The sequence below is a fragment of the Podarcis melisellensis genome, assembly GCF_964234715.1.
Source record: "Podarcis melisellensis genome assembly, chromosome: 10".
In the NCBI taxonomy this organism is placed as follows: Eukaryota; Metazoa; Chordata; class Lepidosauria; order Squamata; family Lacertidae; genus Podarcis; species Podarcis melisellensis.
In genome coordinates this window covers 47,276,473-47,301,566 of record NC_138542.1, presented here as the reverse complement: position 1 = coordinate 47,301,566, position 25,094 = coordinate 47,276,473, and the positions used below count along the sequence as shown (strand labels likewise).

Sequence of the window (25,094 nt, the reverse complement as noted above, 5' to 3'; positions counted from 1 at the left end):
GACTGTGTTTTTATGAATGAAAAGAATCCTGTGAGTGAGTAATTCCAGGAAACTCATATTACAACTCAGCAGATCGCAGCGCAGAGCCCAGCTCAGCCCTTCTCCTCGGAAAACAACAACTTCGTTTACAGAAATAAACAAGGAGATTTGGAGAGCCGAATCGGCGAGAAAAACGCGGGGGCTCCCCAAGGAAGGCGAGAAGGGAAGGAGAAGGGCAGCGAACAAAAGGCGGACTCGGGGCGCTCGGGCGAAGTAAGTGGACGGCGCGTTTGCAACTCTGTAGTAGGGAAACTTAGAGACGTCAGAGGACGTCTTTCTGCTTCTGGGCGCCCGGGCGCCTTCCTCGCCGGGGCTCCGGGGCGCCTTGCGCACACCGCGGGCGCACCGAGGCTGACGGCTGGGCGGAAAACCGCGTTTCGTGGCTTTATTTTCGGTGGCGAGGAGTGGCTGCTGGTGTCGATTTCCTCCAGGACACGAGAGCGAGAGCCATTATCCACTCGCGAGGCTCTTTTAGGCAGCGTTTTCTGCCCACGAGCGTAGTTTTCGTCTGTGGGGGGGGGGTATGGATAGGATGTGGGTTCACCCTCCCCCCGTTTTCTGGGTCTCCGTCTTCGATCCACGCAGTTGCGAGGAAGCCGAGACAGCTGCAAAAAAGCAGGAAATCGCTTAATAACATTGGAGTTACTCATAGTTCATATTAACCATGTGTATGCACGTGCTGCGGCCTTGGTCACATGTAAAGATGTCTGTCTGGCACGGACGTGATCTGGGATCTGATGGTGGGTTTCGGGGTGGCAAGGCGGTCTCCGCCAGAAAATCCTCTGGTTATGTGTAGGTCCGACTTCTGTTTTAGGGTTGTTTACTCTCCCCCCCCCACGCCCCCACGCCATACCGCGTAGTTAAAAAACGCCAGTTCTTATTTTCAGAGAACGGCGTACTGGCTTTGGCGGGCCGGGGGAGACGCGTCGAGGAGGAGGGATTCCCCAAGCAGGTTCCCTGACCCTCCGGAAGGGGGCTGGGAGTCTGGTGACAAGAGGTCAAGGAATGGGAACACGGAGGGGGGCTTTGGGAAACTTCCACAGGAGAGTTTCCAGGTCAGCATTTTTTAAGGACAAAAATAAAACGGGAGTACTCCGGTCTGGAGCAGTGCTGTGTGAATGTTCTCTCTAGAATAAGGCTGGGTGGTTGTGAGTATCCTTTATGCCTGGGGAGTCCTGACTAACTATTTGGGATCAGGAAGGAATCCCCCCCGAAAACTGCCGAGATAAATATATATAGAGAGAGAGATCATGAAGGAGAAACCTGTGGCCATCCAGATTTTAAAGGACTCTTAACTCCAGTTCCTATCCACACCAACGGTTAGGGATGATCAAGGTTTGTCCAGCAACTGCTGAAGGGCTGCAGGTATGTAAAATATGATATAAAACATTGCCAGTTGTTTGAAAGCAACAAAATGAGCATCTGTTACAAAGCTCAAACAATGTGGGGAGGGGGAGAGAGAGAGAGAGCAGAAGCAAAACAGCCACCTCAATTTAAAGAATAATTTTGGAACCCAAGAGGCTGCAAGAGAAGAATAATGTGGTTTTCGCCCAGTGCCTCAAAAAAGCCAGAGTAGGTGGCAGGTGGGCACCAGGAAACCTGTCTTGCAAGCTACACCTACTGATATTCCGTCTTCTATGCAACTGTGAAAGAAGCAAGAGTCACTGGCCCCTGTTGAATCTGGCCACCCTACTAGCATCTAGCGTGAGCTTGAGAGTAACCAGTTCTCTATTATTTGACACTACCCACTTTATATTATTTGACTAGTAATTTGATTCTCTTTGGGCATTTTCTTAAAAATATTATTTTTATATTGTATCCCGTTGTGTAGTCTTGCCACACGCTGCAGAAAAGACCTACCTGAGCCTGTCCAGCCGAGATGGCTACAGTTTTCCCAGTGAGTTGGGTGGTGGCTGTACATGTAGGTGACAGATAAAACGCTTCAGAGAAAGAAAAGAGAATAGAAGGTAAAAGGGGGGCAGTTGAAAGAAGAGGAAAAAACTGTAGGTTGAAAGGCAAAGGTTACCCAATAGATATCATAGTTAGGAAAATTACTAAATCCAGGGGGTGAGAAAACAAGCAAAGATCTCCAAAGATACAATCACATGTGAGAAAACTGTAAAAACAAGTGAGTCCTGTATTGAAGAGGGTTGGGCTAGATTACTCGTGGGGTCTCTTCCAACTCTACAATTCCTTGATTCTTTGTAATGTGTTGTTTCAGTTTTCTTAAGCGATGATACAGTAAACAACAAAACAGACCACCTCCCTCCAGGCAGGCAACAAAAATAATGATAATTCCCTGGCTGCTAATTTTTATTTTGATTCATTTAGTATAAAAACAGGAAAACAACATCATTCAAGGCATATAGTCAGTTCTCAGTTGTTTGGCACATTCAAGTTCAGGGACTCACAGGTCAGAATTTCTAAGTCTGTAAGGTGCTTTTAAATAATAATAATAATGTTATTTATACCCCACCCACCAGGGTATAAAAAGTTACCCCCTATAAACATAGTGCACATATTTAACATATAAGTGGAAAACTGTATTTTCTGCTTTTTACAAAGAGGGCCTAATGTTTGTGTATGAATGCCTGCATAGTATATTTTTTAAAAAATCAATATCCAGGAGTAAGTAATAATAACAATATTTTGGGAGCCCAATTAGCTGTTGCGGTTTTCACAGAAACTTTTGCCACGGACAAGTACTCTGTGGTTCCATCTCTGGCCTGCTATAAACTCTCTGATGCATGTTTATGGCTTCTGAGGAATGTAATTCTCCAACTAATGGCTTGGTCCACAGGCTAGTTATTACTCTCCTTAGGAAATTCTTTCATTAGGCCTACATTTAGTAATGCTTTCTGTGCACAGAAAATCTGGTGCTTGTTGTTTCTGAAGATAACGTGTGCTGCACCAGAACTTTGCTAACCTTTTTCTCAGCCACTTTCAAGGTTGGCCAACCCTCTGAAAGCCCCCCAAGCCAATGCTGGTCACGCCAAAAGTAACTGTGACCTCTGAATGTGTCCTCCTACATGCATACACAGATCACATGCAGCTACACTGCAGCAGGTTTCTCTCAAATGCAGGTGGGAAGAGTCCAGGCAAGCTAGAAAGAGGAAAGCATTGGTCAAAGCTGGCTGATATTATCTTTAGCACCATCAATATATGCGGCACTTCAAAGAGAAACAGAAAGATGGGTATCTTTCCCTAGAGAAGCATTTGACAGGGAGGAAGAGGCGAAATGGATTCAGGAGGGTGGTGCGTAACTTGTTTTTAGACTCTGTGGGGCAGGTGTGGGGAACCTTTGCCTCCCCCCCCCATGTTGCTATAAGACACCTCCCATCATCTCTGGCCTTTGGCTGTGCTCGCTCAGGCTGATGGGGGTTGTCATTGAGTAAAATCTGGAAGGCCAAAAGTTTGCCACCTCCACTATTGGGACAGAATAAACTGAGAATACAAAACTTCCTTATTCCAATCCAAACCATTGGTTGGTCTAAACCAGTGTTGTCTTCACACACACACACACACACACACACACACACACACACACTGACTGGCAGCACCTGTCATTGTTACCTGCAGGTTTTTATTTGGAGATGTTGGGAAATGTACCTCTTGGCCTATGAAACATGTGCTCTGGCCCCACCCCTCTCTCTGCTGAGGGAACTTTCGTGTGCTGTGGTATATATCTGAATGTCTGGGCTTGTTCAGCTGTCACACATTGTTTGTTTGCATAACTGCAAATCCTGATGATGACACTTTAACTGTTCATGGGCTCCCGCGCATTCATGTGATGCTATACCTGTGGTTCCCCCTCCCCAAGCCAAAGTATTGTTTTGGTTCCCATAACATGAACGAGGAAGGCAAGATGTTGCTGGAATAGGGGACAATTCAAAGCACTTGTGCTTATCTTCTAAACCCTACACTGCTTAGGAGCAGTGTATAATGTTGCTTCGTTTTTTTAAAAGGTGCTGCTCTTTATCACATGAGATTTGTATTTTATTGTGTTATTGTAAATTGCCTTGGAGGCTTTGCTGAAAGGTGGTATCTATTAAATAAATAGAAAACTGGCACATTGATCCCAAGTGCATTTCCTAGATAGGGTAGCCAGATGAAGGGGAAAAAAGCTGATGTGCTGAATCCTGCACCTTTAATAGTTGTGTAGAAGAAGGGATTTTGGCAGGTGCGATTTGCCATGCGTTGCCATCCCATTCAGATCTACTGGGAAGTAAATGCCATTGAACTTGATGGAGCAGGTTCTGAGTAAACGTGAGTAAATGGGTTGCAGTTTCACCTGCAATCAATGAGGCTCTGTTCCAAGGAAAACTAGGCTGTTAGCATTAGTAGGTTTTTGTTTGGGATGACTGTGACTCATGACATGTGAAAGGTATCAAGTCAAAGGACCAGTTTAGAAGCAGCCTCTCTATCTTGAGTTCAAACTTGAGCTGTCAGATATAAAGGACAGGACTAGACAGGAATACACGACTATTAAAGGTGCAGGAACCCACTACTATCCTCCTCCTCCTTATTATTATTATTTAGATTCATATACCACCCTTCATCACAAGATCTCAGAGCAGTCAGTGACCTGATTCAGATGTTCAGAATCAGGCTTTCTGGGTGGGTTTGCAAGCTGGCTATTGCTGTCTTGTCTGAAGTTATAGTTGGCAGCTATTTGACTGAAGCCAAGTCGGTCCGGATCTGATCAGTGCCTGGTTGAGTGACTTCCTGTGAATCACTTGTGTGCTGCCTTAGTCTCCATGATATAAGAAAAGTGGAGTGTAAATATAAGAAAGTAAAAAAATAAATGAGTGGCTAGTACTGTATGATGGCTGCAAAAATCTGCATAGAGAAAGGTAAAAAAGTATAAATTCATGTGTCCAAATAACAAAAAGGTGAACAGGTCACCTAAAGCAAGACGGATAGCTGAGCCAGCATTTAAATTGCTGGTCTGCAAATTTGAGTTGTGAAGCCAGGGTGTAGCCGGGCTCCCTCTGAGCCCGAGGGCCTTGCTGCGATCTTCATTCACCCTTGTGAGTCTTTATCATTTTCATTTTACTCTGTCCTGTCTTAATTTTAAATTGACATGGAATTAAGCGGACTAAATTGTGTTTCATATGAAAAGGGGAGAAGCGTAGAAGGGTGGGGAAACTAATCTTTAAATACCACTCGGGTTCAGAGTTTCCTTTCTCTTCTCTTCTGCCTGCCACAGATAATACGCTAGTATGTGTCAGCCCTCCTCTAATATGTAGCACAAAGATGGGAAACCTGTGTGGTCTTTCAGATGTTTTTGGACTTCCCTGCCCATCATCCCCTGCAAGCATGGCCAATGGCCAGGGATTATGGATGAAGAAGTCTAAAAAATATGAAGGACTACAGGTTAGCCACCCCTATAGGCATGAGACTGTTGCAACACTGGATTCCATCCTAATGGAAAGTGAAAGTTCAGACCTACATAGAGACAGAGATCTTAGCTGCTGTCTTAAAGCTGAGCTGGCTTCTTTCAGAGAATAGAAATTAAGCAAATAATTAACTCTTTCTTATAGATGTCTCCATACCACGTCACAATATCCTCAAATCGCTATGTCCATTTTTTGATTTAGATATAAATTTGGTTCAAGGACCATAAAATGTATGGTCTTTTGATCCATAGGTCATAAATTTATATAGCAGCCCCTGTTGACTTGGGGCAATCTTGCAATAGTACCCAGAGAGACCTAGTAACCCTCATCTCCTAAATTCAGAATTATCAGAATCCTATCAGATACCTGGTTCTCTCTGACCTAAAATCAGCTTAGGGTCGTATTGAACAAAGGTTATGTTGGCAACAAGTCAACAGTAGAATCATAGAAGTGTAGAGTTGGGAGGCACCACAGGTGTAATCTAGTGCAGGAGTCTTTTTGCCCAATGTGAGACTTGAACCCATAATCCTGAAATGAAGAGTCTCATGCTGTAATGACTGAGCCAGCCCTCAGACTATTTTTATTTACAGTGGTAACCTCGGGTTACATACGCTTCAGGTTACAGACTCTGCTAACCCAGAAATAGTGCTTCAGGTTAAGAACTTTGCTTCAGGATGAGAACAGAAATTGTGCTCTGGCAGCGCGGCAGCAGCAGGAGGCCCCATTAGCTAAAGTGGTTCTTCAGGTTAAGAACAGTTTCAGGTTGAGAACAGACCTCCGGAATGAATTAAGTATTTAACCCGAGGTATTTTGATTTCTCACCTACCCTTTACAGTATCAGAAGGTCCCAAGGCTGGTTGCAGAAATAAAACATACAATTACAAAACGAAACAGTTGCAAGCAGAAAAGTTTAAAAACATTTCCATATGTCAAACCATTTCACGTTAAACCAGTTAAATATAGTTCCAATACAGATGCAGACTAGGATAAAAAAGCCACTTGAAAGGCTTGTTTAAAGATGAAGGTGTTCCGTAGGCACCAGAAAGACAGAGATGGTGCCTGGCTAATGCCCTTTGGAATTATGTTCCAGTACATATCATATTCTATAATATAGGTTGATACCAAACAGATCCACATTAGCACTTGATCACATTAATCCATTTGCATCCTCCCTTTTCTCCCACCTCCTTTGTCAACATTTAGATTGGAAGCAGGATCCTGTCTCATTGCACACACTACTTATGAAAGAGCCATGTACACTGAGTCTGCTCACAAATAACAGATTATTGACCCTTTTCTACCACACTGATTTCATGCAGTGTTGATCTGAGCGAATCCAAGCTTTGGAAAACAGTTTGCAATGTTTGGGCCTCCCTTTGGCATAGTTCCTGACACGGGTAGTTCTTGAAACTTGATGGACGTTGATTTGGAGAACACAGTGGGAAAGCCATTCTGGGTATATAAGGCAGCGCTGACAAATCCACCTCCCTGCAGATGATGTTGTACCCCCAATTCCCATCAGCCCCCGCCAGCACAGCCAGTGGTCAGGGATTATGGGAGTTGTAGTCCAGCAACATCGGTTATGAAGGGGTTTCAATAAGTTGCTGCTTGGTGGGGAAAGTGGTAATGTAAACCTTCTGTTTCTTGTTGGCTTAGAAAGCACAACTTGGTGTCCTACGAGGAACTATCTTGAGCATTTGATGCTATTATGCCGGAGTTCAACTGTCTGCAGATGTTTATGCATATGCAATTATAAGCCGCCTCTGCTTTCAAAATAGCATACACAGCATTGAGAAGTATCGGCTAGTTTTGAAGTAGCAACTCTCTAGTGAGGTGAGTAAGCTTCATTAGAAGTTGGATGCCAGGTCTACGACAGCGCACATCTTGGAATGCTTCACTTAAATTATTGCCATAATAATGATTTATGCCAGCAGGCAAAATATAAGGACTATCTCCTGCCTTAACTCCTCTAGGTGATGAGTTGGCAACTCCCAAGTTTGAAAGGCTTTGAAGCTTACGCTGCAGAGTTTACATAGAGACGGTGGTGGGCTCAGTGAACCTGATGCAAAATGGGATGAGAGTTTTTATTTTGATCTCTGCCGCCACCCACTGAGTTGTCTGGAGCCCCTATGCCAGTTATTGAAGGTGTTGGAGTTGTGGTTGGACGAGGATTGGTTGCTTATCAGTATTGTGGCTGGTTGGTATTGCACACTAGGGGGCCAAGTGGAAAAAGAGGACTGGGGAGAGCCAAAGCTGTGTGGTAGATCAACTGCTTTGCATACAAAAGGTCCCAGGTCATCCACGGTGGCGCCACTTATGGCTGGGGAATACTCCATTTCTGAAAACGTGGCGAGCTGCTGTCAATCATTGTGTGGGCGCTAGAAGGGCCAGTCATCTGATTCGGCATAAGGCAGCTTTCTTTGTTCCTAACAGGGCTCTGTCCTCTTTTGAATCTGGCCACCGTGCTGCGTCCATTTCTACTGTCTTGACTTCTAACCCATGTTCCTGCTGAATCATATTATGCATTTGTGCTGCTATTCCTTAGTCACCCGGAGATGATGTCATTTCTGTGAGTCCCCGTGCAGTTCGATCCTGTGCACGATTCCTCAGTTGCATGGTGCTCAGTAGGGCTTATTCCCCAATAAATGGGTTTAGGATTGTAGCCTTGGGATTCTAGGCTGTGCACACACCATACATTTAGAGCACATTAAGGAATGTGCTTTAAATGTTTGCCGTGTACACAGCCCATCTCAAAGTAGACCCATTATGATCGGTGACGCTAAGTTAATAATGTCCATTATTTTTAATGGGTCTACTCAAATGTCGAATGCAGCACTTTGGGTTGTGCTGTTCTTCTCCACCTTGTCTGCATCTCGCTTTTGCTTTCAAGTTCAATTAACATGCTCTTCGGGGACAGAGAAAAGTACACAGAAATATGCAAATGCCCTGTTGCGAACCATCTCTCAAGCTGTGTTGAGGCCAGCAGTCCCATTGAATTCTATGGAGCTAGCTTGCGTTTCAGTCACAGTGCTGAAAGCACAGAGGGTTGCTGATGCGTGTACTAAATTGGCGTTAAGGTAAACAGATGTTTATCTTTCAGAGTAATCCCTTTTCTCTCCTAGCTGTTTGCAGCCTCCTTCCTCAAACATAAGAAGGGTGCAAAGAAGCTGCCCTCCAAAAGAGGGCAGGAGAATGATCACAAGCCCATAGACCTATTTAAATATCCTAACACAGGGTTGCCATATTTCAAGAGATAAAAATCTGGACACAAAACGTTGAGTTTTTTTGGGGGCAACTTCAAGAGCCTGAACCACAGCCACCCGCATGCACACAAATTTTAAAATCCAAGATCCAGGACATTTGCTTTAAAGTGTAAAATTGCCCCTGGATTGTAGGACTGCCAAAAGATGACATGTTCAGGAATTCCCAGACGTATGGCAACCCTCTGCTAACATACACCTCTTATTTGTCTTTAGTTTCCTGATCCTGAGAAGTATAACACCAAGGGCACTTCAGGCAGTTGTGCGCTTCTAAGCCTTTCCAATGAATGGCTTTATTAATTGTTATTCTGTTTACTAGTTAGTTGTATGCAGTCTACCCATCTGTTCTTTATGTCCCAGCGAGGTGAGGAGAGCAGTACTTCCCCCTAGTACTCCTCCCCCTTCCACCTACTCTGCTTGCTTCATGGAATGTGGTTACACAAGTGTCATGGAGACTTGTTGGACATTCCCTATGATGCAATTAGTGATGTCTGGCACAAATCACTGCCCCCCTCTCCGTCACACACACAGTGGCCTGCAGCACTCCGTGAACTTCCTTAAAGATAAATTCTCTCAAGTTCATGAAAGGGTGAGACAGTATATATGGGGTGGGGATAGCTGCACTTCTGTTAAATGAGAGGGAAAATGCAGGTTTAAACAGCTGCAAAGGTTTGAGTAAAGCAGGCAGTGTTATAAATGCAGATCTATAAGCCTGGTGCCAAATAGCTCCTTAAACCAAGGTATCAGTTGCCAAAACGGAATATCTGTTTGCTATTTTGGGGCAAGATGGCTCTAAAGTCTTATTTTTCAAATGATGGACTGACTGTGATTGATTCTTAGTTAAACATCTGGCTAGTTCAGATGACAACCTTGAGCTAGGTTAAGAGTTTGAGAAGTTAAGGAACTGTTGTTCGATTCAAGGACACTCCCATATATATTGGCCTATTCCGACCTCTTCTTAACGGTGACTGCTCCTGCTCAGGCTGCACAGAAAAAGCAATTCGGTTCCAGAAATTCATTCCAATTCATTCCAAATATAATGGATAGCATTCTACAGGATGGGGTATTAGTGTGTGAAAACAGTCCAGATCCAATGATTCCCAGGCATGCACCTCCAGATGATTGCAAAATAGAGTGATGATCAGTTGGGAATGTAAGGCTTAGATAGTCTTTTAGGTATCCTAGTTCCCAGCTTCAAGCTGAATAGGGCTTTGTATATCAATGCACCTTTGTATATCAATACCTTGCACCTACTTTAGTTGCTAATTGAGAGCTAGTGCAATTCTTTGTTGATATTCCACCCCTGTGGGCTGTTAAGCCACCATACTTTGTACTAGCTGCAACTTTAAGCAACATTATAATCCGCACATTGAACTACATTATAAAGATATCTGAGCATGGCGTTTCCTTTTCCACCCTTCCCTCTCTTTTGTGCTGGAGCACACATTTATTTACACTTTAAAATTGGGGTGGGAAGATTGCAGGGAGGGTATCCCAGCCCCTGCAAGAAGCTTCCTCTGCTGCAAGGCTTCTTCTCATCCTTACCCACTTGGATGCAATGTGGTGCTACTATAATACAGGAGTATTTCACAGAGGTTGAAATGTGGTTGTGGTCGGCATTCCTTAGTTGTACAGAAAGGCCCTGACTCTCTCTAGTATTATAGAACTATTTTTTAAAAAAAAAATTAAAATCCTTAGCTTCAGTGTATGGAACATGCGCTAATTTTCACGAAAACTCTAGGGTAGATCAGTGTCATCCCCATACTGCAGATTGGGGTGGGGAACATGCCTGACAGTGCAAATTTTACAAATGTACATGGAAGCAAATTCCACTGTGTCCACGTGCATTGAGAATTTCAGCTTGAAAGATATTGCCTTACCTATGGCCACCTAGAGAGTTCAGGGGAGAAGATCAAGCAAAGGCTAGTGTCAGGGTCCGCACTGATGGGGGACTCCCAAGATCCACTCCCCACCCCCATTGTGTGTTGTCTTTCCCTCCTCCTCAGCGACCACTCTTTTTCTGACAAGTGAGCAGATTGTGACAGTGGCAGGGAGAACAGGTGGTCCCATTGGTGGATAAAGGCCCATGGAGGATGTTTTGCCCAAGCTGTCCAAAATCTGGACACAGCACTGATTGTGAACAGAGGACTTCCTCGTTCAGAGTTTGATTTCAACACTTCACTAGCCAACCACCCCTTGCTTCAGCTCCCGTTTCCAGTCTCCTTTCTTCCTTCTTTTCTTCCCAGTGTGTGGGGTGGGGAGGCTGAACACATGATTCATTTTGTGTCCTCTGTTCCCTGTTGATTCTGGAAGTATACCTTGGCTGCACCTGACGTGCGCTGGGGCACCTGGCTTTCCTGTACCCAAGGCGTCTCCAATGTGATACCTTCCAAATATTGCTGGATTCCCAACTCCCATAATTCCTGGCCATTGGCTGTGTTGATGGGCATCGACGTCCAAAACATCATGGGTGGAGGCGGCGCACGCGAGATTGGGAAAGGTTGGCTTACCCTGCCATTTCCTCTGGCACATACAGTGCTCCCATACCTCTGAGTATAAGCCCAGAATAAAAGCCAGGGACGCTCTCTCTGTATTGCAGTCCTTTGAGTGTTTTGTGCTGCTTCCTCTTCCAGAACATCTTGACTCCTCTGCTGTCATTGGCTGGGGAATCTCATCCCTCTCCCATCTGCGCAAACCCTGACACGCCACATCTTCTCCTGTTTTCCTTTACCTGTCCTGGTTTACCTTGTGGCTTGTCCGTCAGCCCTGCTTTGTGAACAGGGGGGGAGGCAGGGGAGGGCTTGCATGCCTGGCTACTTTGCAGCAGTCCGCTTCAACCTTCTGTACTGGTGGACTGCACAGTGGAGAGGGCAACACGGATAGCCTTAGCAACCTGTTTCTGCTGATTCACAGTGAGCCGGCTTTTCTCCCTCCCACGTTCCTGCTGTCTCTAACCTATCAGTCCTCCTCAAAGGACTCTCCCTCCCTCCCTCTCTCCCTCTCCCTCTCTTATTTATTTAGATGGATAGCCAAGCCTGTCTGAAGGGCTTGGGGCAGATAATGATTAAGAAAAAGAATCAGGTTGGCTAAAGAAGAAGAAAATACCATTCCTCTTCTGTCTTAATTAACTGTGCAAGTTGAGCCCAAAGAGGTCTTTTAACACTTCTGCAAGATTCTTCATCTAGGGGTTGTAGGAGTTAAGTTCCTGTGGGACAGCCACCAAAAAAACCTCCTCTCTGTGTGCAAAGATGGTATTGTTGTTAAAAGTGTGTCCTTAGTTTCAGATGGGATGGGATGTTGGGGAGGAGATTGACTGTATGCTTCTTTGGGGCTTGTTCATAATTCTAAGGCTACATTCACAGACAAATGTTGGTTTGTTTCCTTTTAAAACCACTGTGTTAGCAGCACCCAAGTGGGGTGCAATCCTGGGCAGCCTGTATGGAGGTCCTAAATGGTGGGTTTATGTATTTATTCGCTTACACCCCATTTATGCACCAGCCAAGATGAGGTTTCAAAGCGACTGAAAATTGAATTCGCCCACAAATGGCTAATAGAAATATTAGAAGTACAGTAACTTTACATGCAGATGGGCGTTCTCAAACTTTGTCGCAGTGACATTCCCTGTTACAGGGTAAGAAGGGTCCTGGATGAGGCAAATAGAAGGCTGAGCTTTCATTATTAACTCTTGCTGAGCTTTCAGTGTTAACCCTTGCCTTTACCAAAGCAGCAAGATGTTCAGAGGGGATACATTACATGTATTTAGGTAGTGGAGGGGGAAAGCTTTGCAAAAATGGGATGGTTCATCCCCAGCATTGACAATCAACACAGTGATTGACACACATTTCCATGTGTTCATTGAAATGGGTAGAGGCAAATTTAGAAATAAGTGGTGTAATTTAAATAGAAATTTTAAAAAATGCACTTCGCTGAAGTGGGGAAGACTGTTACTGAGGCGACCTGTGTGCCTGCTCAGTCTACAGTCCAGGTGCTGCCAACTGTTGAGGGGCAACTTTCAAGGCCCCTGCTCTGTTTCTCTCCTTTTCATAGCTTCATAGAGTTGGAAGGGACCACAGGGGTCATCTAGTCCAACCCCCTGCAAGAATGAATGTTTTGCCCCATGGGGCTTGAGCCTATGGCCCTGAGATTAAGAGTCTCGCGCTCTACTGACGGAGCTATCTAGTGTTCTTTATCGTTTAAACTGGACTTGGGCCAGGCAGCCTTTGAAAGAAAGCACTGTCCTCTCTAAAGTAGGGCACATGGCCACCTTGATCACTTTTTTTGTGGGAGGGAAACCCTGGGGTGCCTTGCTAACTATTTCTGTGGCCTGCTTGTCAGTTAATATTGCTCAGTCCGGAGCAGTGAATCCAGAGGATTAAAGAAAATGCACCAAAGCTATAGATTGCCTCCCGAGAGAGGTCCACTTAGCTTAGTGGCGCTTGGCCTTCTGTGGAGTGGCAAAAAGTTGATTTATTTTGGCAGGGCTGTGCTTCAAGTGGGAGTGGGGTTTTCCTGTCTGTCCTTTCTTGTCCTGGAAAGGAAGAATCCAAAGCAAACTGCTACATTGGTGTAGCCGGGGGGGGGGGCAACTGCCCCCTAAAAATAGGTACCAAACTGACGTTCTGCCCGCCCCCCAACAAAATTCCTGACTACGCTCATGGCTTGCTGGGCTGTTGTTAGTGGGGTGGGTTTCATTCAATTTTTTTCAGGTTCCCCTCCTCCACTTCAGTTTTCTTCCTTCCAGGGAAAATAAATACCCCAGCTCCATAACTGACATACATTTCAGCCCCAATGTCAGGGTGTGTTGGTGGAATGAGAGGGCTTTGGATGCAGCAGAACTCCTTCTCCACTGGTGGAGAGGAAAACCTGGTTTTCCTTTTAGCCTGTGGGACATTCTTCTCAGAACAACAGGATTGCACCCTGATTTTCTGTTGTTGGTACAGTGGTACCTCGGGTTACAGACGCTTCAGGTTACAGACTCCAGTAACCCAGAAAGTGTACCTCGGGTTAAGGACTTTGCTTCAGGATGAGAATAGAAATTGCGCAGTGGCAGCGGGAGGCCCCATTAGCTAAAGTGATACCTCAGGTTAAGAACAGTTTCAGGTTAAGAACGGACCTCCAGAACAAATTAAGTTCTTAACTCGAGGTACCACTGTACTCTACAGCTTTGAGAGACCCTGGGCTGGAAGGGACGGTAAAGATGTCTTTCGATTTCTCTTGCAGCTGTACTCCCAGTGGAACTACTTCAACACAAGGATATAATCATAGATAAATAGAATTGTAGAGTTGAAAGGGACTCTAGTCTAGTCCAGGGTTTCCCAAACTTGGGTCTCCTGTTGTTGTTGGACTACAACTCTCACCATCCCTAGCCAGCAGGACCAGTGCTCAGGGATGATGGGAATTGTAGTCCCAAAACACCTGGAAACCCCGATCTAGTCCAGCCCTCCTACAATACAGGAATCTCAGCTATAGCATCCATGACAGAAAGCCATCCAACCTCTGCTTAAAGACCTCCAATGAAGGAGAGTCCACCACCTTTTGAGGGAGTCCGTTCCATGGTTGAACAGCTCTTACCATCAGAAAGTTCTTTCTGATGTTTAGTTGGAATCTCCTTTCTTGTAACTTGGTTTGGGTCCTACACTCTGGAGCAGGAGAAAACAAGCTTGCTGCATCTTAGTGTGATGTTTTGCCTCTACAGGTTTCTACTGAGTGGTGCAGGTCCATAGTCTTGTTTTTGTTTTCTTTTAAGGTGTGTTGTGGCCTGGTTTGCATATAGTGTTAAGCCACAAGTTTCCTCACAAACAAACAAACCAGCCTCCTTTGTAGTTTGGCAAGTGTCTGGGGTGAGATGGTGAAACGAACCCTAGTAGGGAAGGGTGCTGGTTTCACACCTAACCCCATCCCATAGTTAAAACAAACCAAGATTCGTAATGTATGTGGGATGTATGTATATGTACTGGAGAGGATAGCTGTATTTAACAAAGGAAGTTAAGTAAGAGGCTTGCAGAATGCCTGGGACTCATAGGAAGGAAGAATATTCTTCAGTGTGCATGCAGCTGACTGGCACAAGAAGGGGAATGTCCAGCCCCTAAAGCGTTAAAGATGAAAAATATTTAAAGTATGACATTAGCAAGGGAGTTGTGTCACGGGGCACAAGCACCTTCCAGAAAAGGGGAAAGGTGCCTGGGACTCCAGCAACAAATGAGTTACAATGTGCAATGGTTAGATGAAATGATTGCCCAAGAAGGTCTTTATAGAGTCACTTCTTTTTCGATATGCTTTTTTGAACCAGTAGCATAATCGGGCCTATTTAGTTATACCTGGATAGCTTCGTGCCTGCTGCGTGCTGGGCAGGAAATGTATTAGCTCATGGTTCCCCTCTGCCTCCCATCTTGAATGTCATTTGACTGTACAGACAGGTACTGTTTGTCCTCCCATGGAAACACGGCTGCCCTGAGGGTTGAAAATGGTGACTGACTAAGCTGCGGCAACAGAAGCCAAACAAAATGAGTGTATTTTCTGCTCACTGAGCTGAAGCTGCTGAGTGCATGTGTGGCTAGGTTTCTATTCCTAGAAGAAACTCTGGCCTGGTTCTGGAGGGGCAGGTTAGCAGTGCCCCAATCCAAGCTGGCATTGTGGGCCACTTCTGCCTTCCTCAAACAGGCAGTCCTGTTTGTTCTCCAAGACTTGGGAACCTGTTGTTTCTCTAACTGCTGGGCCTGTGCCCATCGCTGTTGCATCTGTCCCCAGTCTCCTGTCTAGGCATGTCTCAGTATGAGCAAAACAAACAGACTTGAGTAACTTTTTCCCTCCTCTACCTCCTCCTCTCATTCTAAGGGGAATATACATCTGGCCGTTTCTCTGGCCAGGGATCTTCCACAAATACATTTGGGCCCTAACCTTGTGTGTGTGTGTGTCTGTTTTGTGTGGTGAACATGACTCTTAGGAAAATTACTGCGGATTTGAAAGAACGCCACGCCTGAACTTCTGCCTCAGGTTTCATTCCTGGGGCTTTGATGCTCCTGTGAGGGAATGTGTATAAAAATCCTGCAAAAATAAATTGCTTACCTCAGGTGCTGAAGCTGACATGACTAAATTGGACCTGACTGAATTTGCCCTTTCTTTGCGATCAAGGAAGTAGAGCTCCCATCAAGTTTTAGAAAGAGAGGCAAGGCGGATCTTACTCTGTGCTTTTCTCTTTCCGCACAAGCACCCAAATTATGCGCTTAGAATAAATCCAGGTTTCATTGGTCTGTTTCTGGAGTCCCCTTCCCTTTAGAAGGGAATCAACAGTACTCAGCCAGCATGTTGGAAAATACTTGATTTACATAGGCTTCTGGGGCAGTAGGATAAATGGGAATTTTTGTGTGGTGCCTGTTTGGATCTCATTGTCCCTATCCCCAAAGGCTCAAAGTGCATGACTGTTAAAAAAGAAAATAGCCTGCTCTTAAATGAAGTCCTTGCTGATCTCTAGCACCTTTTTTAAAAATGCTTTTATTCTCTCCTCTTCAAAAAAAAGTTCAGGGTCATGGGCATTGTTTCTTTCCATTTACCTTCACAACAACCCTGTGAGGTAGGCTAGGCTAAAATAGTAACTGGCCCTAGGTGAGCGACGACTAAGCAAAGATTGAGAATGGGAAACCTGTAGCCCCACAGATGCTTTGAACAGACACCTTGTACCCACAGATAGCTGCTGGTGCTGTGGTACCTTGGGGCAGTGCTGAAACGTATGATCTGGCCATGCCCTATACTGGCACTGATTTGGATGGAAGTTGTCAGTATAAACTTGGACCTGGGAAAATCCCTAAAATTCACAGTTGCCCATGCTACACTCAGTTATATTCCAACATTGTGCTCCTTGACAGAAGGGCAGTGTAGTTGGACTTTGCACGTCCTGTCGGTGGCCAAAAGGCTAGTTAGTGTTGCAATGCTGGGAGGGAATTGTGTTTCCTCCCCTGATTGCCCAGTGGTTGGAAGACTTATCTGCTCTGGCAGCATATGCGAAAGCTACGCTCAGCAAGTGGTGCAAAGAGGAATAAACACTCCAGCATTTGGGGTCTGTACCACTGCAGCCTGTTCCTCACCCACCAAACTCCCTTTTAGTTTTGATCTGGTGGCATTAATTTTAATTGTACTGCAGTACAAATTGCTATTATGCTTTTATTGTTTCTCTTGGTTGATTGTCTTGTTAAGGGGAAACAAGAACCAATAAAATATTAACAGGTGTTTTTGTTTTGCTTTTAAGGGTGGATAGATCCAGCCAATGGGCACTGCTGAGGGAGCTGGGTCAGAAAATAATAATAATAATAATAATAATAATAATAATAATAATAATAATAATAATAATTGTCAGGGTTTCAGGGAGAGAAGGGCAGATGGGGGAGGAGACAGAGAGCGAGGGGGAAGAATCCCAGAGAGACGAGGAGGAGGATGACAATGACCAAAGGTCGTCCATGAGTCTGTCCAGTGAGTCAGAGGACTCCCAAAAGGGAGCCCCCCTGGTCAGACCAAGGGGAGCCCAAGGGGGAAGCAATCAGGAGCAGGGGAGCGAGAGGAGAGCCCCCAGTGGGAGTGGGAGATCGGAGCCGGTTGCTCCGCCGGAACGGAGTGAAGGGGGTGGAGTTACCAGTGTGTCAGAGGGAGCAGAGCAAGAAGGAGACAGGGGGAGGAGATCGGAGCAGGGCGCTCTGCCGGAAGGGGCTGAGAGTAGCACCGGGAGCAGTGTAGCGGTCGAGAGAAAGGTCAGAAGCAACGTACGCGCGCCAAGTTCAAATGTGGAGGCGCGCGGAAGTGAAGAGAGCCCTGGGGAGGAGCCCGGCCCCAAAGCGCGAAGGAGGGGGGAAGAGGCGTCAGAGGATTCAGCCTCGGGCGAGTCCCGGCGGGAGGGAACCCAGGGGGGCAGAAAGACCCTGCGGAAGAGGAAGGAGAGGAAGAGGTGGTCCAGCACAAGCCTCTTAAACTGGTGTAGAGGCGGTACCGACTCAGAGGGGACTTCAGCGGTCTAATGTTACAGACGTAGAGCCACGGAGATGGAATGTAAAAGGAGCAATGATCTTCAATAAAGACTTTTGTAAATAAACTGGATTGGACTTGGGTCTCTTGTGAGCTGGGACCAACGGGTGGCTCTGACAATAATAATAATAATAATAATAATAATAATAATAATAATAATAATAGGGTCAGACAGCAGCAGCGGGGCCTTGCCAGGGTTGTCATGGTAGCTGGTGAAAGGGGCCAACTGCCCTTTTTGCTGCAGAATCTTTTAACAAGAAATTCTTCAGGTTACCGGTGTCAATGCAAAGGCTTCTGCCAGTGGATATAACTGAGATAGTCCTTTTGCCTATTGAAACAGCTGGTCCCAAAAATGCACAGAGACCTGACTGCAGGCAGAACTGCTTAATGCCTGATCCCCTAAGGAGAGCAGATCTGTATGCATCTGCACTTGCGGGATGTGGGGATTCTTGCTTGTTAGGCACCGGCCGCCAAGCGGCCTGAATACCTCTGCTGTGCACGTAAAAAGTTATTGTGTCGATTCTCTCTCCCTGGTGGCTTTCTAGGCACTGTGGCATGTCAGAGACACACCCGCCAGCTGGCTCCCCACCGTTCTGTTTCCTCCCTCTCAGGAAATGTTTGCCCTTGTGCAGTTTCCGGTAGCTGCAGGACATGCCCAGTGTAGAGACGCTATTGCTGTGTGTGTGTGTGTGTGTGTGTAGCTTTTTGGGTAGGTAGGTGGGCTAGTGTGTGACAACATCAGAAAATCAGGACAGATTTTTAAAACGTATACACACACACACACCAACACCAACAAGCATGACTCATTCTGGCACTGGGTCAGCAATCTGGTATCTCTCCTTTGCTCTACTGGACCAAAGAATTGTGGAACATTAGAAGAATCCTTCCACCCACCCACAAGGAAGGTTTTCTTAGGGAAGAATCCAAGTGTCTGTTCTGTGCCTGTGCATTCGGCACGACGGCTAGTGGATGATGGGGTTGGGAGACCCAAGCAGGGCAAAAAGGAAGGGGTACGTTTGTGTGGCAGATGTTGCCTCTCTCCACCCACCAGAGAGCACAAAATGCAGAGGTGGATAGAGATCACAGGCTTATTTTTATTTTATTTTTCTGTTCTGCTCAATTACAGACTCTTTTCCCGGGGATCGGTGGGAGCGCAACGTAAAATGTCATCTGACAGCTTGTCGAGCAAAGCCCTAAAGGTAAGAGTCACTCTGCACCAAAGAACAAGCTTCTCCCAGCCCTTGTTTTCATAGATCTCTAGATCAGGACAAAGTCAGGCCTGGATGGGAGGGTGAGAGAGGGTGATCCATCCCAAAACTGTGGGCCAGTGTGGGAGACTGGTCATTATGCAGGTGAGCAACTGTCCATATGTTTAAATGGAAAACCTGGCCCCATTTGGAACAATTCAGAAATATGCAAAAGCACCTTTGCCCGGCATTTCTGCTGTGTGTTTTCTGTAGCTTTCCCCCACCTCCTCCTTTACTCTCCCCTGCCTTCCACTTTCCCTCTTTTCTCTGGGCCCTCCATTTCTTATTTCACAACTCTGCTTCCTCCCTCTATTATTGCCCACTTTTTCCTGTCCTACTCCCCGAATGTTCGGAGCCAGTAAATATACATGCAGAAGTTAGTGTGTGGAATTAGACTTTCTCCCCTCCCACCAGCAAACAGGCACAGGAGGATCCTGAGAATCTGGACTTCCTTAAGCTTTTTGAGAAACACGAGTTTCTAATCCTCATGGTGGGCAAAAATATGTTTTGGAAAGTGGCAGCAGACAGTGTCTGCAAAAGATTCCAGTCTGGGTGGAGCCGAAAGGGGAAGGATATTCTGTGCTCTTCCTCTGGTACTTTTCCTCTGAGGGTGTGATCGCACTACATTTTGTTTTGTTCAACACGATCTGCCTTTTACTACCATCTTTGTGCTGCATCTGCCTTTTACATGCAGTTTGTGCTGCATGTGCTCACCTTGCCTGTTGTATCGGAGTCCCTCCGTATTTTCTTTCTTGGTAACATCGGTCTGATGTGACACCTTGGCCCCATGTTCCTTAAACCGTGCAAGGGCCTTCGCCACCCCAGCCCCATATATAGAGTTAAAGGGCTTCCCCTTGCACACAACTTGACCCAAGTTGTACAAGAAGTTAGCTTAGGAACAGGAAGGAAAAGGAATGTCTTAACTGGAAATTATAACACTTGTTTTCCCACTTGCTGGGACTATAATGGAAGGGGAAGCTGAGCAAGCCGGTTTCCTGAGAGATTTCTCGCGAAACAGCCTGTAGGGGTGTGTGGTAGGTGAGCACACCCGTGATGTTTGAGGAAATGAAATAATAATAATAAAGCAGTGTTGAGCAATTGGTGTTATTTGTCAGGAGGCCTTGAGGTTGAGCAGGTATTGAAAATAGAGACACCTGATTCCTTATCTTGTCCAGGTGTCCCTTCCTAATGCTAGCCATCAGTGGCCTGAGTTTTACTGCTTCTTGTTTTGGTACACCACTTCTCTATTCAAAACAACACTACTATAAATCTTTTTTTGGTTCACTGTAATTGCCTTGAGGTTTCGTGTGGTTTCAAGGGGTGCGGAACTGAAGCTTGTAGGTTAAGGCAGCCAGGGAGTGGGGGGCGCTCTACAAGGTGACGTTCCTGTTTTAATTGTCTCACACCTCAAAGTGTGCTGGATATTAGATTATAGAAAGCCTATGCTACACCTGTTGCACCAGTTACTGATTTGTTATGCTAATCATTTCAAAGTCACTGAGTTGAATCCAGACTAAGTTAGTCACACTTTCAATCTCATTGACTAGTCCCACTGAAAGCAATGGGATAAATTAGTCACGAGTCACTTGTAAGTCCTATGGACTTCGATGGAACTAAAGCATAGATGTGCAGGGTCAGATCCAGACCAAGTTCAGTATTTTTAATTTATTATAAAAACACACCCATATTTTAGAGATATTTTGTGAGCACTCTTGAGTATCTGTTGGAAGTACAGTGATACCTCGGGTTACAGACGCATCAGGTTACAGATGCTTCAGGTTACAGACACTGCTAACCCAGAAATAGTACCTCGGGTTAAGAACTTTGCTTCAGGTTGAGAATAGAAATTGTATGGCGGCAGCGGGAGACCCCATTAGCTAAAGTGGTACCTCAGGTTAAGAACTGTTTCAGATAAGAACGGACCTCCAGAATGAATTAAGTTCTTAACCTGAGGTACCACTGTATGTGTAATTACCACAGAGCTGTGGAACCTGTGGTCCTGTCGAGGTCTGTTGTTAAAAACAACACCTCCCATCATCCCTGACCATTGGCCATTCTGCCTGGTGCTGATGGGAGCTGTAGTCCAACAGCATCTGGAGGGCCACCGGTTTGACATCCCAAATAAACATAATGTATGCATTTTATAATGTGCATCACGACTGTCAGAGCACTTGGGATTCCTTGGTGCAGAATGTTACCAGACCTGCTCAGCTTCCTCCTTGGCTTCTTGCCTTTCTGATCTGCTCTCCCTCACCTCACGTCCCCTTTTCCTGAGCTTTTCTGATACTCGATACTCACGTGTTCCTTCTGCTCACCAACAGATCAAACGGGAAATGGGCGAGAACACGCCACACCTTTCCGACGAAGAGCTAATGGGTTTGTCGGTGCGAGAACTGAACCACCACCTGCGGGGCCTGTCCAAGGAGGAGGTAGCGCGGCTGAAGCAGCGCCGGCGCACGCTGAAGAACCGTGGCTACGCGGCCAGCTGCCGGGTCAAGCGGGTGTGTCAGAAGGAGGAGCTGCAGAAGCAGAAGACGGAGCTGGAGAGGGAGGTGGATAAGCTAGCGAGGGAGAACGCCGCCATGCGCCTTGAGCTCGACGCCTTGCGCGGCAAATACGAGGCGCTGCAGGGCTTCGCCCGCACGGTCACCGCACACGGCACTACTGGCAAGGTGGCCACTGCCAGCGTCATCACCATCGTCAAATCTGGCTCCAACCAGGCCACATACTCCTAGTGTCCGTAAGCCCGTGTCGCGAACTGAGTCCTGTTGCCATGCCTCTGCCCAGCTCTCACCTAGAATGGCTGTAGCTGCACTGGCCCCTCCCCCTTCTTCCACTTTTCTTCTGCCATCTAAAGGAGACAGAATCAACTTGAAGACGAAACGGCTGAATGTTGAACTTCCTCCTCTGTCCCTTAACCTTCATGAGGAGAGGGTGGGAAGGTGGTGCCCGACTTGCGTAATTAACTGTTGATGTTTATCCGTGGATTGAAATGCAGTGGCCAGTTATCCCCTTTTTCCTCTCTCCCCCTCCCCCGTTTTATGTTTGCCAGGTTTCTCTCCTCTTGCCTTTCTGCGTACCCTTGCCCCCAGCTGATGCAATGGGGTGGGCCTAGAGAGGGCTTCCCTGCTACAAGCTGGGAACACAGGCTCAGAGAACCTTTCGGCCGCAAGGGTTACAAAAGGGAAATAACCTTCCTGTGAGAGGGCAAACTAGGTAGAAGCCGCCATGTTGTCGGTGAGAGCTGCCGCTGCAGGAACCATCCAGGATGAAACAAGGTTCTGGAACCCTTGTCAACTCACCTTTCTCATCCTGGCCCTGTGTTTGTCTGTGTTGTCACTCTGCCTTTCCTCTTCATTGTATCTCACAGCCATGCACCCTTTGGCTCAGATCTCCTCAATTTGTGGGTGTGGTTTGAAGCGGCTGTAGCAAGAGCAGCCGTAATTAGACCTGGGCCTTTGCTAAGTGGGCAGGCTCAATAACAATAAAGAGGGAACTAATTGCAGCAAGGGACAAGGAAGGAAATTATTGCTGTACGGTCGTACGAACGATCTGAGGAAGGGGTCACTGAGGTACATGCCGAGAAGACTAGGTCAGTTGCTGGTATCCCACTCTAGCATAGCATGCTAGAATACAGCGCACCGCAGTGATTTGAAAAGGCATCCACTGTCTCCAGCTGTGCAGGTGTGCGTGACGTTAGTTCATGGGACACTACGTTGTAACGGTGCTCTTGGGCTGAGATTGCAAGATCTCTGACGTAGAGTGGAAGCAACGTCCTAAGGAAAGGGAGAGCAAGCTAGGAGAAAGTGAGGAGGGGAGTGATGGGGCGAGGCAGGAGAATGAAGGGTAAAGCACGTGAAATAGTTGAGATGGGGAAGGGGAAACAGGATTATAACTGAAATCCTGGGAAAGCCATTTGGTTCTAGTGTGAATAGTTTCCAGAGACATCACTGTGGTGGCCTGTTACCCAATTTTGCAGTATTCCTGCTGAGTGACGGGTATGATAATTTGGGGACAAAGAGGAGGCAGTCAGAAAGAAACCCCAGTATGATCTGCAAAGTGTGTCTAAATCAACCTGTTTGAAAATAAATGGCAGATGAGGTATTGCGAGGAGAGAAACTTCCATATTTACTCTCCATCTTCCCTGTGTAGTGGAAAAAACTAGGCCCAGAGCATCAGGAAATAATTAAACATCATCATTACAAAAATTGAAAAGCATCTACTTTCAGGAGAATTTAAGTATGCAGAGGACTGGCCCAGCCCCAAAGTCAGGAGGATTCTGCAGCAGGGATGGGGAACCTGTGGCCCTTCATCTCTTGTTGGGTTGCAATTCCCATTATCCTTGCCCTTTGCTCATGTTGGCTGAAGTTGGTGGGAGAAGCAGCCGAACAACAGCTGGAGAGGCGTCAGTTCCACTTCCCTAACCTAGGCTAAAAGAAAACCCTATGAACCCCTTTGTAAACAAGTGGGGGGATGTCCATTCACTCTGGTGGAGGAAGGAGAATAAACTGCACGTGGGAACACTCATCAAACAGGGATGAGTGTTCTCTGGCCTGCATCCCCCTTCTCTTTGCTCCATTCAGTTGTATGGAAGAGGGGAGGGGGTACTGCAACTGGTGTAGGGAGGGGAGGGCGCAGAAGAAACACAATTTCCTCAGCCCTGCGCAAGCCAGCAAATGTATATTGAAAGATTAATTTGCACACAGGGCAGTTTAAAATAGCTTAAAGCAATCCTGGCTACACAAACCAAAACTGAGAGCTCCTCACCAAAAGCAATTTCTGCCCTAATGAAACTACCCAGATAAAAGTTGGTTGGAGAAACTGAGGTGAAGGGGAAGCTGAGCTTTACTCAGAGGAATTCAGAACTCCCAATATTTATCCCAGCATCCTTTTAAGGGTGCAATCCTGGGGGTTGCTGGGAGTTTGATTCCAAGGTTTATTTGGAGGGCATGACATTGGTTAGCCTGATACTAGATGCCCAGTTCACCCGGGAGAATAAGCCCCACCAAACTCAGTAGGACTTCCTTCTGAATAGAGACACATAAGGTGGCACTGTAAATAACACTGATTAGCGAAAGTTATGCATTGCTGACCAGTCAGCATTTGAGTTTTTTCTCCTCTGAAGTTTAAGTGTCCCTCTAGATTACTGCTCTTCCACTGGGAATGAGCAGTGGTGCCATAAGAAGCCCAGCAGAGGCTCAGTTTAAATGTAATGCTAAGTGGGTTTAAAAATATATGTGCTGAGCCAGGCTTCAATAAAGCTGCTGTTCCCTTTAAACCAGGTTTGGGGTGGAATTCATGGGACAGATATGGCAGAGAGATGTGCTAATGGTGCATGCAGGAACCAGCACCCGATTAAAGCATAATGCTCACCTCTAATCCACTGGGGGAAATCGGATTTGGCCCAAGCTGGGAGCATAAGAAGGGGGGAAAGGAAACGTACACCACCTACTATCTCACCAGCCCTGGAATGCTAGGTTCACCACCTCGTTGATAATGTTAAGATGTTGGCAAGGAAACAGGGTTGGCTTGAATGCAGGTAGCCATGAAAGGACATGGAGGGTTAGATTAGATGAGTCTTGAAGGTACCTTCTACCCTTAAATATATATGCTAATATAGGAACCAGTGAGTATTTGTGGGCAGTCACTTCCAGGCATGTACCACAGTGACTTATTTATATGGCAAACAATTGACCCTTTGATTTCTTTAGACATATGGTTGGGTTCACCCATCCTGCAGCTTACAGTGACATCACATCCCCCTCCATGATGGAATCAGCTTCCAAACCAGTGTTGTCTGTCTATCCGTCCGTCCATCCTCCCCCTCCACCCTGTGATGATGCTTATGGGGGTTCCCTATTTAGCATTTCCCCTACCCCTGTTTCCCATTGTTCCTACCTGTGATTTATTTATTGCACGAATATAAGTTATTTTTCACGTCCTTTATGCCATTCCGCCTTGTGGCACGGCCAGGATGTTGGTACAGAGCCGTACTTTATATTTTATATATGCAAATCACATTTTATCTTCTATAGAGCAAGAAAAGTACTTATTTATTTTCTGACTTACAGTAAGTGTCCTGCCAGACTCCTCTGTATTTTGTAGACTTTACAAATAAAGCCAGATTTTTTTTTTCAAAA

At 46.1% G+C, this 25,094-nt stretch overlaps 1 protein-coding gene across 2 annotated transcripts; it reads left to right on the top strand.

The window, feature by feature from the left end:
- Positions 1 to 25,094, top strand: MAFF (MAF bZIP transcription factor F). Of its 2 annotated transcripts, none has more exons than XM_081929242.1 (3): positions 1 to 252; positions 18,834 to 18,906; positions 21,276 to 25,094. In XM_081929242.1, the coding sequence occupies exons 2-3, from the start codon at positions 18,871 to 18,873 to the stop codon at positions 21,687 to 21,689; spliced, it is 450 nt and encodes a 149-aa protein (XP_081785368.1). In that variant the 5' UTR covers positions 1 to 252; positions 18,834 to 18,870; the 3' UTR covers positions 21,690 to 25,094. The 2 variants fall into 2 exon arrangements, with proteins under 2 accessions (XP_081785368.1, XP_081785369.1); XM_081929243.1 differs by lacking the exon at positions 1 to 252 and adding an exon at positions 896 to 1,404.